This window comes from Buceros rhinoceros, unplaced genomic scaffold (genome assembly GCF_000710305.1).
Source record: "Buceros rhinoceros silvestris isolate BGI_N320 unplaced genomic scaffold, ASM71030v1 scaffold4145, whole genome shotgun sequence".
Taxonomy (NCBI): domain Eukaryota; kingdom Metazoa; phylum Chordata; class Aves; order Bucerotiformes; family Bucerotidae; genus Buceros; species Buceros rhinoceros.
In genome coordinates, this window is record NW_010411019.1 from 44,294 (window position 1) to 60,465 (window position 16,172).

General features: G+C 37.4%; 1 protein-coding gene across 1 annotated transcript in view; it reads right to left on the reverse strand.

Annotated features, from left to right (window-relative positions):
• TTC7B (tetratricopeptide repeat domain 7B) overlaps positions 1-14,175 on the reverse strand; it is a gene marked incomplete at its 3' end in the record, with an annotated part of 52,582 nt that extends 38,407 nt beyond the window's left edge. Inside the window, exons 1-2 of the mRNA XM_010135833.1 lie at positions 14,026-14,175; positions 12,723-12,891 (exon numbers count right to left, since the gene is read on the reverse strand). Coding sequence (XP_010134135.1) covers positions 12,723-12,891; positions 14,026-14,175 — 319 coding nt within the window. The remainder of the gene's footprint in view (positions 1-12,722; positions 12,892-14,025) is intronic.
• Between the last annotated feature and the right edge of the window lie 1,997 nt (positions 14,176-16,172).

Genomic DNA, 16,172 nt, shown 5'->3' on the forward strand with positions numbered 1-16,172 from the left:
GAATACAACAGTCACTGGATTTTTCTGGCATGTTATGGTTTTCACCCAACATATCTATTAATTAACTCTATTTGAAAGTAGCCCGGAGTAGTCTAAGCTAATCTCCTTTCTTTCAATTTTTCAATCAAACAGCAAATATTCATGAGGTTATTTGTTATCTGTAAGTCACAGACCCGAAAACAGTGAGAATAAACTATTGAAAAAGGTCAGTTATCCTGCTAGGCTTCAACAGACCCTCTGATAAGATCTAAATGTACGGTTAATACTGGATAGAAAGTTTGCAATGTCCTACACAAACACCTTTAATCTCAGACTTAGAGGTAACCATAAAATGACCAAAAAAATGAGCTGCCATAAAAATGTCAAATGACTGAAAGCACCGGATAGTTGGTAAGCAGATCAATCCTCCCAACTCCTTCTCTCCCATGACATGATCAGCCAGCGGCCCACAGTAATCTTCCACTAAATGAAACGTATTACTCAACCAGCTATTTGTAGATTTGACTTGCGTTTATTATTTTTATACTTTATGGACACAACTATAATCTTTTTAATCTGAAAAACTCACTACATTAAAATTCTTTCACTTTAGCTGAGAATTTTCTTTAAGATGTGAAAGCACGCCAGTACTCTGCCAGGAACTTTAAGTAATGCAGAAAGGAAATACAAAACTCTAAGTGTCCTTTGATGAAGTATATAATACTATTTCTTAAAGTAACTTTATTATGCAACTAGTATTCACTCTGTTTTTTCCTGGTATGTTTATTCAAAGCCAGGGAATTATGTATATTTTAAGCATGCAATGCTCTGGAGCAGGAAGTTCACTAAGAGAACTATCCTAAAATGACCACTTAACAGGATGGTTTGGACATTTCATTTGTTTTGATGACGCACGGAATAATTACCATTTAATACTGCATTAAAAATGAAAACATCAACTAGAAGAAAAAAACCCTGAAAAACAAAATAATTTCTGTTACAGCCTAAAACTAGTGTCCGCCCAGACTATTCATTTAATTTTTTTCTTAAATAAAGATGAAATCTAAATAATAACATATTAAAATACATTAAAATATTGTTTAATTTTAAATAGACACAAATAGCAACATAGCAATATCAACCACATAAAATACTACCCACTTCTCTGGAAGAATACTAAGAGAATAAAGTCTTAATTAACATAGAGTTTATTATATTAGGCCCTTGAAAAAAGAACAAGTGGTAACACACAGAACTGAGAAACATGTAAATATCAAAGAAATACATCACCGTAAACTATCTGCTGAAGACTTTAGCGTATATTCAGACAAGTCAGTTCTCCCCTCTATGCTTGTTCCCACACCTTCCAGGCAGGAATCTCTGCTACTCTCCTTAGAAAGCACAGGAATTTAACTGTTATAAACCTCTTTGAATATTTAGAAAAGAGGTACATGTTACTGCTACAAAGTATTACTGCTACAAAGTATTACTGCATTTGCTTTAAAGATCATAGCTATTGGTTTATTTAACTTTCACTGGCTATTTTGTTTTATTCTGCACTCAAGAAAATCACATTAATTGGTATCACAAGTTGACTTTGATACTGACGGCTTTTAAGTTTAAGCCCTTCCAGGCAAAATCACCTTCAAGTAAAATCTTCCAACAAACTGGGTCAGTTTTATTTTGGGAAGACACTTATCTCATACATATCTAGTCCTGAGATCAAGCAAGATGACTCCTGAGGGAAAAGTGAGAAGCAGTGAAATGAACACGAGTCGATACTAGTTAAGCTTGTATGTTCTGTGAAGTAATTCGAAAATAGCTTGTTAAAAGAGCAGAACTGCATCAAACAGTATTTGGACAAGAAAAGAGTATGCCTGCTACTTAAATTACATGATAACTTGTAAAAGGTTTTTACTAAAATCTTCAAAAACTTTATAATTTAACCTGTATTTTGTAAAAGATTCAGAAAGCAAACAGTAGATAGTTTTATCACTTATTCCAAGGGGCATCCCTGTGTTTATAGTCTGAAATCAGTGGCCAGGGTTATGCCAAGTAAACTCTTCCATCTTTTACAGTCATAAGAGCAGGCCAACCCTACCATCACATGCACATACCGACCATTACATGAAAAAAAGGGGATTCCTCAGTAAGAACAACCAATGCACTAACAATTTTTAAGAAGTCTCCATGCAGTAGATTTGATTATTCTTAGATAACAACCCATTTGTACATTAAGGACAATGTCAATAATTACTTTTCATTTACAAACCATATAAAAAAAAAGCAGACATATAAGTTCTGTAGGAAAACCAATTCATTAACAGTTCTGTTTCATTACACCAAGTAAAATGAAAATTACTTTAAGGTCAAAAGGGAATCAACAGCACAGTTCAGATCTTTATCAAGTACTCCTACCATCCCAGACCACCACTGAGACCATTAAAAAAAAACCCAAAGCCTATCACATTTACTGCACTGGATACCTGATGATTTTCCATTATGCTAGCCAGTACCTCATCTGTATAAATTTTAGAGATCACAAATAATAACGGACCCCATGATTTATGCACTGTCTTCAGTAGACAAATCAAAGGACAGAGGAAAAACAGTGAAAGACTATTTTACACTTAAGTAAGTAAACATGCTTTTGCAAGAGACAAAGAGTCACATCAACAGATAAAGATTTCTGGATTTGCTTCTTGTTTTCTTTAAATGGACAAATAAAATCCAAGTGTGTTTGGATATACAGCACTTACACTTCCCTGTATGATGTGCAAAGCAGCACTGGTAAGTGTTACTGAAAACACAAAAAAACCTTTGATCTCATTTTAAAGAAACTTCATAATTAACCTAAATATTTAGAAAAAACAATTTATATGTTTATGGCAAACATTTATTAGTAACTTTAAAACAGGAACTGAAACAATCCAAGTTACTGCTATCAAGGCACTCACACAGTTTATTTCGGAGCTTAGAACAAACACTGCATATCTCACTGAAGGGAAGAACTTACTTCTAAAAGTTCTTAAGCAAAGATTGTGACTTGCTTGAAGGTATTTTTTTTTAGAAAGCAAAGCATGAATTTTTTCCCTCTTCAATTCCCTGTTGGTATTTGTAAAGTAATTACTCTAAAGGAAAGGAGGAAAACTAAGAAGAGAGAGCTGGCAAATATAATAAACTAGATACATGTCTTAGCAGGTATTGCCTATTACTTTAGACAAACTAAGGAAACACAAACAATTCATTTCTCTGACTTTTAACCTTTTACTGCTCATCCCCTCATGCCAAGACACAGGGCAAAAAGTCTCCATCAACTGTCAGGATGCAGGATCTCCTCAATGGATAGTTTCACACCCAATTGCCTTTCCAGAAAAGGCATCAGAAAGGTCAATACCCCCTTCTCTCAGTATACCTGAATTTAAGGGAAGCTGTTCTGGCTAGTCAGTCTTTTAAACACAGACTCCTTACAGAGAATGAAATTCCATTCTAGGTGACACCCAGAGCAACATAAGCACAACTTTCCAGAGTTGAAGGCAGCTTTTTATCTCATATGCTCATACTGCGATGTCATTTCATTAGTACAACTTCTCTAATGCCCTAGTTGCACTAGTGTTTCTAAGCATCTTGAAGTTTCTCAAAGTTAAAAAGAGAAAAGAAAAAAAACACAGGAACACTCATCTCTTTTCTGAAGTGAACATCTACTTACTAAACCAAGTAATTCAATAAAACCACAACAATATTTTAGGATTTCTTGTAATATCATCAGAGATAACTTGTGAAATGATTGGTGACGCTTTTCCTCTAAATGTAATTACATTCAAATCTTTGCATTTTCTTTAGAGTACAAAGTAGACTTTTACAACATTTTTAAACAGAAGAGGTCAGTATTCTCACATATGCATTTAAGAATCATGTGCCAGCATATTTTTGCTTTACAGTACAGCCCTTTGACAGACAAGCACCACCTACAGAGGCTGAAAAAGTTCAGTCAAACTAAAGATAAAAGCTGAGAAAAGGATTGATAATTTTTGTAGATCCTGGAATGAGTGAATCTCTCTCTGATAAATCTTTCCCAAAGCAGAAGAGCTACACGCCAGTATACAGAGTGGTCATCAAGGAAGCTGTTCGCTCTGGCGAAAGGAGATGGTTTAACTACAGAATCTATACATTTGCTGCAAATTGTCAGGATTGCTCTCACAAGCACCTCTGAGAAGAAAAAACCCAGGCTCCACTATGACTCTGTTTCTTTCTGTGGCATGAGAAAAAAAGGCCAGAATCACTAATTTTTAATTTTGGCCCACCATTTCTTTTCATCCCCTCACTCTGCGAAAGGCAAGATTCTGAAGAAATTCTGATTTGGAAGAAACTAAGAATAACAAAAAACCCTCAAACAAACAACAAAAAAACCCCCACACCATCAAAACACTCAAGTACTAAATAACTCTATTTTAATAAGCAGCATATTATTTCCATTCAGTGTTTGGATTTCAAATGCTGGAGCTAAAAGCAGCACTGAGGAAAGCAGGACAAACTCCTGGGTACCCCCTCAGCCTCTGCTTCAGCAGGGCATAAGTCATAAAAATAGAATGGGGAAAGACAAGCTTTAACAGACAAGGTCTGAAGTATCTATGGCACAGGCTTTCTACCCATGGTCTGCAAACTTTTTGCACAGCAATATAGGAGGACGGAACTTAAGCTGAGTTCTTGACCCATTGCCTAATGAGGCTAGAGATCACTGGCATAATTACCAAACCAGCTTTCATTTAGCATTCTTCCATGAAGAGCTGCGTGGTGTCTGCTGACACAGGCTAGCAGTGCACGAGATCCCATTACAGCTGTATATGATTAAACACAGCACCTTTTGCTAACTGCAAAGTAGCAATTCACATGCGCCTGACACTTCCGCTGAACGTAACAAGTATTTCCATGTTTCTGTAAAATGAACTAATTAATAGCCAATCATTTAACTTGGCAAATGCAACATTAAATTTGAATACGGGTCAGCAGCAGTAAAGACAGGCTCACCTTACTCAACATACGTTATCTAAATATAAACACGGTTATTTGAACAGGCAATATGAGATGTAAACCAGCCTGCAGCAATAAGGCTACAATTGTGTCACGTCACTAAGTTACAGACAACATCCCTCACGTATTTAAGAAGAATTTGTTATTGTAATACAACACAGCCATCTTGACAGATACCTGGAGTAGTCTGCTAATCTATACATTATAGCAAATATTAACACAACTTCTTTACTGAAATTGAGTTTATAAATTGAGACTTTAAGAAATACCAGACCTGTAAATTGGTATGTTCATCTATAAGCATTTATAGAAAGATTCACTGATTTTTAATGCCAAGTATTATAAATTCATTTCTCAGTTATGTCTTTTGACTTACACAGCAGTCTCACAATCATGTTACCTAAGATTTCAATTAGCTTTTCCTAGTTAAATATATACTTGTTATTTCAGATTTACTGACAAGTCGTACCTCCCCAAATTAACGCTTCTATCCCACTGTGCAAGCATCTCCTCTCTGCTTCTATAAGCAAACAAAAATTGCTTAGAAACATAGAAGATACTGCCATGCACAGTATCTGAATTATGCCTATGTGTGCTTTCCAGTATATTACCTCATCCATATACTGCTGAAAACTTGCTGAAACTTAATTGTCCTGTTCCCAGAGGCCATATCCTTAGGAGAGTATTAGCTTCAGTCATTATTAAAATGGTTTCTAAATATATGCTTCTGTACGGTAACAGTGTACACAGAATTTTTTCCGATTGGTCTTGTGAGAGAAGGAAGTTGGAAAAGTTGGAGCTAGCTACACAAGCCTAATGTAAAAAAGGAAAAAGCAAAAAAAAAAGGCAGACATACACAGTCTTTAATTACTTCTTTATGGATTCATAATTTGTCTTATTACAATTCTTTATAAGATTTTGCTCAATCTCATGCAGAGCTAATAATCAGTACCAATGTCCAAGCTACATTTGTGGCAGAAGAAAAAAGTTCTGCTTTTTTCTGTATTGCTTCTTAAAACTTCATATTAAAAGTATGACCTGCTCCTGTGACCTATTATCTGAAGTGTTACTACAAAAGAAGGAAAGAAAGTAAGTTCAGAGAGTCAGCCCCAGCAACATTCATATACCTACTTTCAGGATAACACTTTACCTCAGAGTCGTGCAAACTTGCCCTTCTCCTCAACAATGCTGTTCTTTTATGACTGTTTTTCTTTCCCTCATCACGCCCTTCTGAAATAAGCTGGCGCTCCCAACCATAGAAATTTCCTACAGGAAATTGTTTTATTGGAGGTGTCTCCTCTGCTTTCACGTCAAACGTAATGACAAGCAGGTGAGGGGAAAACTAACCAACAGATCCATGGAAGTATTCTCATGCTTTTGCAAATACTAAGTGACCCTCTGAGTTGAAAAGCTCCATCTTTTCATTTCTATGTTGTTTATGACATTTAAAAATTGCCCACCTCAATTCCTTCAAGTAAATCTTTGAATTTAAGAAAATTCTGTATTGAATATCAAAACTATGATTTTACCAGAATTACACTACATTCAGTATACTGTGCAGCAGCCACCTCCTTGCAGCTTCTGCATGAGGAAAATCTAAACAGTGCTGAGTCCTGGCCTTTTTCCAGGGCTTTGCCATATGCATATTCACATTGCTAGTCTACTCTCCGCTGCTTTAATGCACACAGCAGCAGGCAGTTTTTAATCTAGACCAGTCTTGCATCTTCTTCTAGTCAAGATAAGGTGTAAGACATCACTACTAGCAGTTACCAATAGCCAAAAAAAAAAAAAAACCAAAACCATACAACTTGTCCTGCTCCTTGAATTTCTTTCCAAAGCATTTTTTTTGCTCACCATTATAAACAACTGCCCATGAGCAGTTCCTTTATCACCACACTAATAATTTTGAACATTTTCCCTAGGAGGAGGGACAGACAGGAATCACTTTCCAGCACTGCTCAGGCACTGAGGCCCTGTGATTCCCCACACAGGCTGGCAAAGAGCCACATGTAAAGGAAACTGAAAAGATTTCAAAGGTTAATTTGACAGGATTTTTCTTAGAATTTTGTTGAAATTTTTCAATGTTTCATTTTGACAAATCTATCAAGAAGCTTTTTTTGAAGATTTGAAGCAGCATTTCACTAACTAGGCATTTCCAAGAAAAAAAATAACAATCATTTAATCTTCCTTGCTGGGTTTGATAGCCTTTGAATCCTTTGCTTGACTTACTATCATTCCATATTACACCTCTCACTTATATTCTTCTATATATGCTGTCCTCAGCTAAAGCTATAAGGAACACAGAGACTTAAAAGCATTATTTTAAAGATATATGTGCATTTAATTCATTTATATAATAAAAAATGTGAGGCTACCCTTTGTGAGTGCACTGCAGGCAGTAGATGGCTTTAGTTCTTTGGTTTAATGACAGTTACTCCAAACTCAAGACTGCAGGGGTGTGAATAGACTAAATTTCATGTTCTGGACTATTGTAATGAAGACTGTCCTAATTTAATGAACATTTTGCAGTGAGGTTTACAAACCTCGACGGTTAATGCATTCAGATATGCTCTCTCTGGAGAGTCTGAAGAGGCAGTAAGAATTTTCCTCTTTTGATTTTTGTCACATCTAACACTCTTAACACATAAATACATACATGTGCACATATACGCATCTATGTATGTGTATACATACATAAGTATATAAATACACACAACCCTCCTCCACACTCAAGCAAGCGTCTGGGGATCTCACTTCCCCTGCCATGCTCTGATTCCGTTTTCCCTCCCCACAATTGTTAATACTGCTGCTCCTCTTCCCCTCCTTCCTAGCCATCGGTAGGTAAAACTTCAGAAAATTTAGCTTGAACCTGACCTTGGACCCACTTTTGCACTTCGCTGCACCTGTACACAAATGATGAATCTTCCTTTGCTGTGAAGAACATAGAAACATAGAATCATCTGATTGGAAGAGACCTTTAAGATGATCGAGTCTAGCCTTTCACCCTGCACTGCCAGGGTCCCTAAACCATGTCCCTCAGCACCAAATCCACACATCTTTTAAACACTTCCAGCGATGGGGACTCCACCACCTCCCTGGGCAACCTGTTCCAACGCATAATGACCCTCTGTGTAAAGAAATTTTTCCTGATGTCCAACCTAAATTTCCCCTGATGCAACTTAAGACCATTTCCTCTAGTCCTGTCATTTTGGGAAAGGAACACAAATCCTCTCTGCCACATCCCTGCTAGAAGCCCCAGAGTAAGAGAATAAGGGTTCAGACTGGCTCTGCAAATTTTGTTCAGAAGAGTTTGTCCTGGCAGAGGTCTTTTTCCCGCAAAATGAAAGGGGACCATCTTGAGGTGGAGGTTAACAATTCTCATGCATTGCATGCAAGAAATATTTACTCATCATCCTCCTCTTCACAGTGTTCTTCCACAGTGCCAGCTTCTCATTTCTTAGTGCAACGCTTCTGCCTTTCTTCCTCTATGTAAACAATATGTGGTTTGATTTGCGACTTGTAGCTAGCCTTGCTAGGACACTCAAAGGTTAAATATACCATGGCTCAAGTGGAACTGAAGTCATTCCTACTGGCTTTCTGTTTCACCAGAGAAGTCCTATAGCAGTTCCACTGCTGTAGCACTGCAAGGTTGGAAAAGAGATTTAGTGCTTTTTCTGTTCCTTCATCTAATTCATGCTCCTGAGAAAGGAGCTGGTGCTTGTGTTTCTAATGTTTGTGAAGTCTAAGTTTTCTTGCAAAGGGAGGCAGAATAGACCTTTCTTGCAAAGAGGGTAGAATAGACCACAAAATCTATTCTGGGTTGTTATATATGTGAAAGGTATCAGATCTTTCACATAGGTCTGCCCTCAGTGTGATAAAGATGAGCTTTGATATAACCAGAGAATGATTAAAGAGGGTGTTGTAAACACTTTTTTTATTTCCATGTTGTCTGGTACGTGTAAAATAAGGATTATGATAGAAGACTTCTCTGTGAACAGCAGCAGATATTTTGTTGAACTGAACTTTGTACTATAGGGTTTGGCCTATAGCCTGTCTAGATCCCTCTGTAGAGCCTCTCTACCTTCAAGCGCATCGACACACCCACCCAACATGGTGTCATCTGCAAAGTGACTGAGGGTGCACTCCACCCCTTCATCCAGATCATTAATAAAGACATTAAAGAGAACAGACCCCAATACCAAGCCCTGGGGGACACCACTGGTGACCAACTGCCAACTAGATTTGACTCCATTCACCACCACTCTTCGGGCCTGGCCATCCAGACAGTTTTTTATCCAGTGAAGAGTACGCTCATCTGAGTCATAGGTAACCAGTTTCTCCAGGAAAATACTGTGGGAAATGGTGCCAAAGGCCTTACTAAAGTCCAAGTAGACAACATCCACAGCCCTTCCCTCATCCATTAAGTGGGTCACCTTGTCACCGGAGGAGATCAAGCTGGTCAAACAGGACCTGCCTTTCATGAACCCATGCTGACTGAGCCTGATCACCTGGTTGTCCTGTACATGCAGAGTGATGAAACTCAAGATGATCAGCTCCATGACTTTCCTCGGCACCAAGGTCAGACTGACAGGCCGGTAGTTCCCTGGGTGAAAGACATACTTTGTATGTTCCACAAGCAAGAGCAAGATGGAAGTCTTATCCTGAACTGTTAACTGTCTAGGGTTACAGCATAACATGTCCATTTAAGTACACTGTAACAACTGTAGAAGAAGAAACATGTCAACTCAAGCATCCCACTCAATCTAGCACTTCTAAGGTACGCAATGAAACCCCAGAGTGAGAAGGTAAACACTTAGAGGTGGTCCCACCTTAAATGAGGAATATTTTTAAGGCAATTAAAAATGACCATTAGTTATCTGCCCCATGCCTTTGTCAGAGGTAAGTACATAAGTATCAGATCACTACAAAATAGCATATGAGACTGAAAATCCACTGGAACTGGATTTACCCCAAACTGGATTGAAATGGAGCAACTAATACAGGCATCTTTAACTGCATCTGCACAGGCTGCTGCACTGAACAGTGCAGCCAGGCTGATGCTTGCAAGCAGGCAGCATAGTCAATCCCTCATTGCTTAATAACATGGTGCTCTGTTCATGACAGCCAAAGAAATAAAATCTAAATACTCAGAATATCTTTATGTAATCAGGTTACCCTTGAGCTTGCAAGCAAAAAGAAAAGTCCCCATAAGAACAACTTGTATTTAGTTGGGTAATACCTATGATCTTCAATCACCTCTGAAGAGACTCTGTATTCAGACAGAAATGTTTTACAGTCCATTCTTACAAGGAAGAAATTCCAGGGCAAGGGGGAAGAGAGTGAGAATTAACTGTACGCTAACTGGGTAGAAACATATGCTATTTAGCTGTCAATTACTCTACACGTATCTAGACTTTGAATACTAAAGACTGCTCTGCGACTTCTACCTTGTTCTAGTACACACCAATAATGACATTCTCGCAACCTGCCACCATGGGAAGAAAGAATATTAATTTTTATTAATCTTCCATTCAATCTGAAAGCACAGTAGCAAAAACAGATGACTCTGAACCTGAACAGGACAAAAAAACCCCAATAGTTTGCTCAACTTGCTCAGGTAAACTTGCAGCCAGTCTCCCAGCAGAAGTGACCAAAATAAGGAAGTCTGATCAAGACTAAATCAGGCTTGATATGACAGATTTCAATGTTTAAGTATAAAACTTGAAATCAGAAGCAAAAAAAATCCCACCATGTCTAGGCAAAAGACATGTTGGTTTTTATTCTCTCTCTTCATTTTTTAATAAGTTGAACTTCAAATCTTTCCAGGGTAGGAAAGCTACATATTTTACTATTTTCTAATAAATTATTTTTACCTTAAGTTAAATTAGTAATACTAATCCTTTCTGCAAAATTGATGTCTTTATGTTTCAACTGTTACATAAAACAACCAGATCCAATTAAATTACTGTGATTCATTGCAGATATAAGCAAATTTAGGTACTTAAAGCTGATCAAGTCTAAGATTGCATTTTCACAGAAAGAACATGACAAATTCAACAGATATCTTCATAGACTTAAAAAACAAAACAAAACAAAACAAAAAACACAACCAAAAATCTCAAAGCTGAGCAGAAGCCTACCCATGCTGGACATTGCCAAAAAGCCCACACAGATGCTGTATGAGAGAACGGGGCAGATTTACGTCATATATAAGAACTCCCCATGTTCTCCCTTCCCACTTTAATCTAAATATTGCCCAGATTTAGGAAGCATCCTTTCGTTTCTGCTGCCAGTTAGTTCTCTTATTTCCCAGACAGAGCTATAGAGAATGATTCATACTTGTCTAATGTTTAGAGAGGACTGTGTTGGTGGAAAACAGTCACACTCTTCCAAGACTAATGCTAGAAACAATCCTTGACCAGTTGTCAGTGAATGCTATTGAAGTATCTCGTAAATTGTGCTTGCTGACTTCGACGTTGCTCTTGCCATAATAAAAAGTACATATGCACAGGAAACCCAAGCTTAAACAGAGCAGACTAAGCAAACATTTAGACACAGCACATTCTAATAAGCCTGTGGCATACAAACTGCCACTTTTCTCAAGGCATTGACCCAGCTTACAATCTATTAATGAGTTTTCTAAACTGAAGTGGCACTGCCACCTTAAGACACAAGGACAGCATTACAATTTTCCCTATACTAGACTAGTAGAAAAAAAAATAGTGTTTAAAATTAACTTTCTGAATGGAAAAAAAAAAGATATTCATGTAAGAAAAATTCAAAAATAAAAGTGCACAAAAAAAGCAAAAAGCACTGCTTTAAGTCATCTTATCACGTTATTACTATTTTTTTCAATTTAGTAGCCACTTGGTTAAGCAATTTAGTTTAGGTTGAGCATTTCAACATTCAGTAAAAGGCATCACGGTGAATCAAGTGCAAAATTGCACTATTTTTGTAACTTTTAACTTTCATCAATAATGATAATACTTTTAGCATCTAGCCACAGTTATTGTGACATTTACAAATGGAAGTACTTTTAAACACATAGATCAAAATATTTGATTTTGTGACAGCACAGTTAGAATATTAATTGAGGTGAAACTCTTCTCAACCTAGCAAAATCTCTGAATTTAAAGAAGCCATGCCGTCATCTTATCTATCTACAAATGTGGTACTCTACCAGCATGTTTGATACAGGGAACTAACGCTTAAGGGTTAATAGAATAGCAGTCTTTTAGCTGAAACAGTACTTCTTAGGTTTTTGCATAAAGGGGAGGTAACTCATGGACATCCCCTGATAACAACAGAAAATAACACCTGGTGCATCCCCGATAAGCATAAGAACTTGCAATTAAAATTGGTGAAAACTGGCTTTGTGGTTTGGAGAAACGCCAAGGGTCCAGGGAGCATGCGCAAGAAGCCGAGTTCAGAAGTTCATGAGGAAGAGGGGATCTTTACTTCATCTCGAGATCCCAGCCCACTACCACCAGGAGGCATTGCGCAAGTGCAAGAAGGAGGAGACCAAGGTGGGACACATGGAAATGACTTCTCGGAACTCATAATAAAATTCGGGGAAAGGTTTGAATATGTATAGACATATTAGGTAACCTAATGAATATGTAATACCAAAAAATTCTTTAATTGCAGACAAGATGTTAATTAACTTCTTAAAATCTATTTCCACATTATTATACTGGAAAGAGCAATCTTACCTTTAGTAGAATATGCTTCAGCAATCATCCGTAGCCTATATGGTGGCACTGCAGCTAGCTGCAAGTCATCAACTCCAACTCTGGCATATGTGTTCAAAGCTTCTTTGTAATCGCCTTCCACATAGTTTAATTTGGCCATAATGAGGTTTGCTTCTTGTAGGAATTCTGGCTAGAAGGAAGAGGAATAAGGAAGGGGTTTTGTGCTGAGAAAATACACCTAATTCTTTCTGATAATTATTTGGTCTATTTTCTGTATATATTCACTGTAGAAACTTCGGATATTTCTTGTAACAGAGCAACAAACCAACAAAATTCTGTCTTCATGTAATATTTGGAAAGCCTGCAGTAGGGAGTGAATCCACAAAATCTCACCCCACCAAGCTACTGAAAAGCATTACCAGTTATTTTATATATTCACATATTTTTCACATATTTATTTACACGTGCACCAGAAATACCTCTCAGTCAGAATCCAGCTTTGACAGGTGATGAAACTATTTAAAGGCAGCCTATCATTACAACCACTGCAATGATTTTTTTTCCAACACCACAAGCAGCATTGAAAATAAGGCTGCATCAAAACTTAATGATATATCTTCCACAGCCTATGTATTTAATTCACACAATTTCGAAGTATCAGGGCAGGAGAAATGTCTTGAAAAAGGATTAATGGAGGAATGAAGTAAGATAAATCAATATTCTCCCAAATCACATGACACAAAACATTACAGATGACTGTAAAGCAAGGTCCTTTTCACCTCTCGAAAGATGGACACTGAGTATGAAAAAGAGAAGCTGATGTAGCAGCTACAACAATAGTCAAGTAGAAGAAGGGCCAGAATGGTTAAGAACATCAAAAGGTTATGACTTTCAAGTATTAATATCCCTTTCCACACTCACAAACATAACTAATTATAGGAACTTTTCCTGAATACTTAAGAGACTATTACAGAAATTTGTTATGTACTTTGTTATTTTTAACACTCCTACTTACAGAGAACGATATAGTTATATACCCAAAGAAAAACTTCCACAAAACAGGTTGTAAGTACTTCACTTAAGCATCCCAGAGGTCAATGACTATTTTCTTATTCTCCTAATGAAAGAAGATTTGAGAAATTTGTCTCAATAAAAATCCACGAAGAAACAAAGAGCCATGAAACAGCATAATGCTGATGATGTTCTGGAAACAGCAACGATAATAAACCACCACACAAGCCCTTTCCACATTCCCCTCCATGATCAGCAGACCACTCCAGTCAAGGTCAGCTTTTATAATTCCTGCTCAGGCTGACTTACATACCTTTAGGTTTCCCCTATCAAGTGCTGCCGTGAGATGTTTCCTGACCTCAGTCAGCTTTGGCCGGGGGCCCCGTGGACTACTACTTTGTTTCAGAGCGTTTTCCTTCAAAAATTGTTCTAGTTTGGACTCCCCAAGAAGAAGTTCTGCCATATCATCTGTAAATAAAACCAAACACATGAAATACTAGAAATAATTTTATTTTGCTAATGTTTCAGTGGAGGCAGCCATTGCTCGAATTTTAAATACAAACTAACCAAAACAGACTCAGTGTCAAGTGTTCAGATTTAAACAAGTCATGTGGTTTTAATTTCCAATTCATCTTTTTCTTGCAGAATCAAGTTTCCTGTGTTCTAAGCTATAATGAATCAGAACATTAATCTGAAGCCAGTATTCTCCCCTTCCTCCTTAAAAAGCAACACTTGGTTCCAAAGCCTTACGTAGCTTTCTGAACATGACTAGATACACTTCTGATACTCACTTCAACAAAATGGACAACATTTCACAATTACTACTGTAGTTTGAACTATGAATACTGATATTGCATTAATTTATGCAGCTAGTTTTAAGTTACGTGTCCCTCAGGATGTCTTTGATCACCATTGGTATCCTGGCTGTAAGAATGTAGATATCACTCTGACCTTCTCAAGGCTCCAGCCACCCCAAGTCTTCAGAATGGAAGTCCATTTCTCATCATTCTCCCCGTTTCTTTAGGAGGCTTACCACTACTTCTCAGACAGGAAGGCAGAATGTAATGCCAAGATGCCCAGCAAAGCTGCAAATAGCACATATGCCAAAGTTCAAGAACCTGGTCAACCTCTACCTTGCCCTTACCCAGGACCACTACACTTACCTGACTGAAACGTAAAAGTTAAGCAGTTCCTCTAGTGAGAGGAGAGCTGTAAAAGTCAGCACCTCACTATTTGGCACTTGAAAAGACCAGGTCATGTCTTGCAAGCAATGTCTGAATAACACAAATTTTAACTAACAATAAAAAGTAGATTTGTAAAAGGGGAAAAAGGCAAAAAGCTAACAATCAGAAGAGTCCTCACTGCCCTATAATCTTTAGCACTATCCTTAGAGGTTAAGCGGAGGGACAGAAAGACTAGGACATGCAGAAGTCATTGTTACTGTGGAGGAAAAGCTTTCCCTCAGGAAATATAAATACATCAGCATTATCTCACCTTTTAAGTACAGCAAATTTCAGTCTTGTGTCAGTTGGACTAGTATATGACCTATGTACAATTATGCCATTAAACAATAAGTTACAAGGACCAGTGCTGTCCTGTATTATGTCCTATCAAGTAGAAATACAAAACCCTAGAAATTCTTTTTCTTAAAACTTCCATCTAACTGCTGATTGTTAAAGCACAATTTCTTCAAGAGAGAGCCTAGCAGACCAGACAAATAGCAAAAAGAATGAAGGGAGTGCTTATTTTTCCATTTATGTTTTTTATTTGGTGTTCTAGCAAAGGTATCTATGGTAATCTGGACATTTATTTGTCCTCAACCACTATTCACTCACATTTTACTATTTAAACACTACCACAGAAGGGAAAGATCTCAGCATCCAGATGAAGGCAAGCCATACTACAGATGCAGCCTGGTTACCATTCTGCTTAATTTTCTGGCTTTCAGACCATAGTTGTTCCAATCCATCAATGTCAAATATGCAGTAACAGTTCCATTCTCTTGCCCACCAAAGCTTCTCCTGACACTTCAGCCATACTCATTTCATCTCTAGATCAGACAACACTAAATAATCTGAAGTGTCATGTTCTACTTCCACTTTCTTCTTTTAAGAGTACCTTTACGACTCTTCACACGTTTTATTTTGTGTAAACTGTGCACCTTCTGCTCAATTTATCCTCACAACAACGCACTCCAGATACAGCTTGGATACGTTAGCCAAAAATGTGGTATCCTTGAAAGATAAGGAAGGGGAAAACAAAGTATCTCCCTGGTGTACCATTACTTCAGAGACATCTGAAAAACCAGTGACACTCGGCATCTTTCAAACACATATTAAAGTCATACAATTCCCAGTTTAAAAAAATAAAATAATATTACTACCACTCAATAATACAGCTACAGAGTATAAGAATTATTTGGGTAATGCACAAGAAAGCCACCATTAGCTGCAGCAGGAA